Raw genomic sequence first — 6,000 nt, forward strand, 5'->3', positions numbered from 1 at the left:
CAGGCACCCGATCCCTGTGGGCCTCAGTTTCCCCACTGAGAACCCAGAAGTTCAGACTCTGTGAGATAATTAAAATGACAGAGGGCGACCTGGGTTCGAATCCACGCTCTGACGCTTCCTTGCGTGGGGGGCACCTAAGCCTTCCGGACCTCGGTTTCCCAACCTGCAAAATGGGCCCCTTCCCGGGCTTGGCAGACGCACAGGAGGATGGCGCAGGAGCCGTCACGCCTCCCGGTGACAGCCACGGGCAGCCAGCTCGGGTGCCAGCCGCGCCCTCCCGGCCCCTGGCTGGGTTAGCTCATCACGGAGGGCGCGCAGTAACGCAAACGGCCGGCGCGGGTGGTGGCGGCTCCGGTTACTAATGATTTGAAACAGAAACTCAATACCCCCACTTCCCAGCTGGTGCGGCGCCAGCCCAGGGGCTTCCCCCAGGACAGCTCTGCGGAGCCCAGGAAGCTGCCGGCGATCCGTGTGCACACCCAGGACCCGTGTGCACACCCACGACTCCTGTGTACACCCAGGACCCATGTGCACGCCCAGGACCCACGTGCATACCCATGTGCACAACCGAGACCTGTGTGCAGACCCAGAACCCGTGTGCACACCCAAGACCTGTGTGCAGACCCAGGACCCGTGTGCACAACTGAGACCTGTGTGCAGACCCAGGACCCATGTGCACACCCAAGACCTGTGTGCAGACCCAGGACCCGTGTGCACAACCGAGACCCGTGTGCAGACCCAGGACCCATGTGCACACCCAGGACCCGTGTGCACAACCAAGACCTCTATTTATACCCCAGGACCTATGTGCACACCCACGACTCCTGTGTATACTCAGGACCTATGTGCATAAGCAAGACCTGTGTGCAGACCCAGGACCCATGTGTGCAACCGAGATCTGTGTGCAGACCCAGGACCCATGTGCACACCCGGGACCTGTGTGCACACCCGGGACCCGTTCATTCACTTGGCAGGCAATTGTGAGCTGTGTTCTCGACAAAAAATGACAGGGATCTCGGGTCTGATTCGGAAGCGGAGACAGAACCCTGACGGAGAAGCCCCACCAGCGCTAGACAGAGCGGCTTCTCCACTCCAGCCGCCGACACCGTGGCCTGGGTAATTCCTGGTGGCCTTGTAGCCAAGATATGGAAACAATCTAAATGCCCAGCGATGAATGAATGCACAGACACCGTGGGACGGCCAGGCGCGGTGCACACACCTGTGATCCCAGTACCTGGGAGGCTGAGACAAGAGGATTGCAAGTTTGGGGCCAGCCTCAGCAACTTAGCAAGATTATAAGCCACCTAGCCAGATCCTGTCTCAAAAACAAATAAGTCAGTAAGTAAATAAATAAATAAATATGGGCCGGGCGTGGTGGCACACGCTTGTAATCCCCGCGCTTGGGAGGTGGAGACAGGAGGATTGCGCAGGTTCGAAGCCAGCAGCGCTCTTAAAGACCCTGTTTCCAAATAAAAAGTATAAAAAAAAAATAGATCTGGGAGTGTAGCCCGTGGGATTGTAGCCCGGAGGTAGAAGGGTTTCCAGGAACCCCAGTACCACCAAAATAATAATAATAATAATAATAATAATAATAGTAATAATATAATAATAATAAATATGGCTGGAGATGTAGCTCAGAAGTAGAATGTGCCTAGATTCGATCCCCAGTTTTTTGGTTAAAAAAAAAAAAAAAAAAACACAAGCCAGGCATGGTGGCACACACCCGTAATTCCAATACTTGGGAGGCTGAGACAGGAGGATTGCAGGTTCAAGGACAGGCTCAGCAAGTAGTGAGACTCTCAGCGACCTAGCAAGACCCTTTTTCACAATAAAAATAAAATATAGAACAAACTTTTAAAATTTATTTTTATTTTTTATTTTTTTCTTTATTTTCTTTTTTTTTTTTTTTGTGGTACTGGGGTTCCTGGAAGCCCTTCTATATCTGGGCTACACTCCCAGACCTATTTTTTTTATTTTTGGAAACAGGGTCTCTTAAGCCAGCACGTGCGGCTGGCTTCGAACCTGAGCGACCCTCCTGTCTCAGCCTCCCAGACGCGGGGATTACGAGCGTGCGCCATCATGCCCGGCTTAATATAGAACAAACTTAAAAGCTGCAGTACCATAGATACACACACACGATGGAATAACATACAGCCTTTAAAAAGAAGGAAATTTTCCCACACACGTGAACCAGGGGAAATAAGCCAAACTCAGAAACCCAAGTCTGGTGTGACCTCGCTGCCGGGTGAAGTCAAGAAAAGCCAAACACAGAGCCGCAGGGCAGGCTGGTCCCCAGAGGAGACATGGGGCCAGAGGGCCAGAACTCGCTAGCTGTGTGGGACGAATGGCGGTCTAGACGCCTATCCACAGCAGGCTGGCTGAACAGCGGTCAGCGTGGTCCCCGGGATTTGGGGGCATCCTGGACGAGAGGCACAGAATGCATTTGGGGGAGATCTTACCCCGCCCCCCGCATACACACACGTGGGACTGTGAGGACGCAGGCGTGCTAACTGGCCACGCAGCCATTTCCCCCTGTGGATGTGTATTTCAAACCACCACGCCACACACCTTGAAAATCTAGTGTTCCGTTTTGTTTAGAAGCCAGCTGGGCGTGGCGGCGCACACTTGGAATCCCAGTACTTGGGAGGCTGAGGTAGGAGGATCTGGGTTCGCCGCCAGCCTCAGCTACTTAGTGAGGCCCTCTGTAACTTAGTGAGACCTGTTTCAACGTAAAGAATAAAAAAGAAGAAGGGCGTGGTGGCGCACGCTTCTAATCCCAGAGCTTGGGAGGCTGAGACCGGAGGATCGCGGTTCGCGGACATCCTCAGCTACTTAGTGAGGCCCTCTGCAACTCAGTGAGACCCGGTTTCAAAATAAAGAATAAAACAATCAGGCTGGGGGTGTAGTTTGGATGTAGACTGCCCCTGAGTTCCATTCCCAGGGCTGCAAAGAAAAAAAATTGAAATCAGGGTCCCTGGGGTCCTGGGGGGAGCAGGCTGTTGGGCAGGGGTCAGGGCGGAGCTCCGGGGCGGGCAGCGGGAGTTCTCAACCACACGGAGCCGCGGGGGCGCGCGCTCTCACCTCCCTGGTCCTGTGCGGCCTGTGGTCGCCAAGTCCCTCTGCCCCCGACGGTGGCTTCCTGGAGACAAGGAAGTGCTGGTATCACAGTGACCACAGGAGGTGCTGTGTGCTAAGTCCCCTACATTCCCAGGGAGAGGAAGTGGCTGACCCTGGCCCCGCGGCACGCATTCCGGGGATGTTCCCAAGCTTCCTGGGGGGCCCAGCGGCAAATATGAGCCCCCTGGCCTTGGGGCACCTGGGCTGGCTGACCTCTGACCTCGTGGCTCGGAGGCACAGAGGAATTGGGGGTGCCTCTCACAGGCGGCGGGAGCCCCCCGAGCACGGGCCTCCTGTGCAAAGCTCTCCCAGTCACTTCCCGGAGCAACTCCTGACACTTCCCCCACCTCTTCATGGTGCAATTGGGGAAACTGAGGCCCAGGGAGCAGCTCTGTGGAGATGGAGGCAGAGCCCGGAGGGGGTGAGAGTCCTCGTTCCCCCAAACCCGGTCAGTCCCCCACAGGCTGCGCCCTCTGGCTGCACCCTGGGGTTCAGCTCCCTGGTGGGGGGGCGCTCCTGGTCCCCGCCCACGAGACCACGCACCCTCTGCCCCCACACACGAGGCCTCCCTCCCACCCCGGCCAAGCTCCAGTCCCACAAGGCTGGGGGACGGGTCTGTCACGCGCAAACTGGTATTCACAGTATCCAACCTGCGTTCCAAACTGCTGCCCGGCGTTTGTTGAGTGAAGATGTGATCACAGGTATTTGTTGGTGTGCCTGCTGCCACACCCAGCCCGCTGAGTTCCTGGGAGGGTGGACGGGTTAGTCACCTTTGTGTCCCCTGCACTGAGCCCGGAGCCTCTGGCCTGGAGCCACAGGCTTCACACATAAAGGAGCCGGGCGTGGTGGGGCATGCTTGTAATCACAGTATTTGGGAGGCTGAGACAGGAGGATCACAGGTTCAAGGCTAGCCTCAGCCACTTAGTGAGACCCTGTTTCCAAATAAGAAATAAAATTGGGCTGGGGTATATATCGCTTGGAGTTAGAATGCCTCTGGGTTCAATCCCTGGTACCAAAATAGAAAATAATAATAATAATAAACATATAAATGATTGTGAGTCATTTATTTTCTTTTTGGGCTCTTTGGACCCTTCCAAGTTTTCTATCTTGTCCCTATGTCATTTTTATAATAATAATAATAATAAAAAGGATGATAACACACACTTGCAATCCCAGCCTTGGAAGACTGAGACAGAAGGACCACAGATTCAAGACCAGCCTCAGTAACTTGGTGAGGCCTTCAGCGACTTAGTGAGACCCTGTTTAAAACAAAAAAATAAAATAAGGGCTGCAGGTATAACCCAGAGGCAGAATGCTCCTGGGTTCAATTCCCCACACCCCCCCCAAAAAAAAGAAAAAAAAAAACCTCCCCCAAAAAAGGGAATCAATTATTGCTTACATTTATTGTGAGGCCCTCCCTGGATCCGGGCGCGAGGGGATGGCGTGGTGTCCTGTTTCTGAGCCGCTTCAGGAGGGCACCTGAAGGGGAGCGCTGGGGAGGGGCGGCTGGGGGACAATGTGGCCTAAAGTTGTATTTTTAGGAGCTCTGGAAAATTCTCTGGGTAAGAAAGCATCCCAAGTATTTGCAAACATTTAGAAGGAGAGGGAAAAAAAAATATTTCCCCCGACTTTCCTTTCTGGGCATTCTGAGATCAGTGGTCAATGTTTTGGAAAAGTCGGAGACCGGCCCGTGACGGTGGCCCCACAGACCTCCTGTTCACAGAGCCCCGGTGGGCACCGCAGAGCCGGCTAGAACCGCGCCGACCCTGTAGACAGGAGAAGCCCAGAGAGGGCCGGCCACCTGCCCGGGGACACAGGGCAGGGCAGTCTCTCTGCATCTAAACAACCTGAAAAACACAGTCTCCCCCACGGGGAGCTTCCCCGCGGCTTCCTGGCTTTGGGATTCCACCAGGAAGAGTTCTCAGATCTTTTTCTCTGTTCTAGAGAGGAAAGTATGCAACCAGGGAGGGGAGGAGGCTTTTTACTTTTAACCAAAATTATTAGTTGCATCCCGTAAAAGATGGGCCAAGTCTCTACCCCCACAAAGGCGACGAGGCCTGATTTCAGAATAAAGAATCTTTCAAACGCAAGAAACCCGCTTTTGAGCAGCTATTAGCAGGGCTCTCCTTGTTCTCTCCTTCTGAGGACAGAGTCCGTGAACGCCGGCTCCCCGGGACCCCATTCACATCCAGTTCAGGCCCCCCATCCCTTCCAAGCTGCTGGACCCCAACAGAGAGCCCTGCGCCCTTTCCCCGGGCTCCCTCCTCTATTGCAAACACCGCCACATCTCGGGAAACAGAGCCGCTGCTAAGCAGACAGAGCCGCCGGGAAGCCAAGTTGGCAGGAGACGGAGGAGGAGATGATCCCGCGCCCCGGAGGAAGAGGACCACTCACCCAGAGGGACCGCAGGAGCTTCAGCAAGCCGGGGCAGTAGTAGTACTCCATGGCGGGCGGGCGCGGGGCTTGTGCGGGCCAGCTCGGAGCGCCCAGCTTCCCCGCGGAGGGGGCGGCCCTTCCCGCTCAGCATGTCGCGGGAGTCAAGTTCTAGGTGGCATGAATCATTCAGAAGCCGCTGGCGGCCGGGGCACTGGCCAGGGAGCCCTCAGGGCGGCCACAAGCACTTCTGGGGTGCGGGGGGCGGATCCTAGGGGCTAAGTGTGTGCGAGTGGATCCCCGGTAAGACTGGGCTTTAGTTGAGCGTGTGCTTGTGTGTATGTGTGTGTGTGTGTGTGTGTGTGTGTGTGTGTGTGTGTGTGCGTGCTGCTATGTGTGGGTGCACGCCGTGTGTGGTGTGGGCGTGAACATGTGTGGGCAGGTGGGAAGGGAAGTCACAGCTTGACCACACAGGTCAGCGCCCCCCCTATGGCGCCCATCCTCCGGCCT

General features: G+C 55.5%; 1 protein-coding gene across 1 annotated transcript in view; it reads right to left on the minus strand.

Moving 5' to 3' along the window:
- Positions 1 to 5,562, minus strand: part of LOC308277924 (uncharacterized protein KIAA1671-like) — a gene marked incomplete at both ends in the record, with an annotated part of 68,097 nt that extends 62,535 nt beyond the window's left edge. Inside the window, one exon of the mRNA XM_080717443.1 lies at positions 5,512 to 5,562. Coding sequence (XP_080573569.1) covers positions 5,512 to 5,562 — 51 coding nt within the window. The remainder of the gene's footprint in view (positions 1 to 5,511) is intronic.
- Between the last annotated feature and the right edge of the window lie 438 nt (positions 5,563 to 6,000).

Source organism: Muscardinus avellanarius (genome assembly GCF_963383645.1).
Source record: "Muscardinus avellanarius genome assembly, chromosome: 21".
NCBI classification, from domain to species: Eukaryota; Metazoa; Chordata; class Mammalia; order Rodentia; family Gliridae; genus Muscardinus; species Muscardinus avellanarius.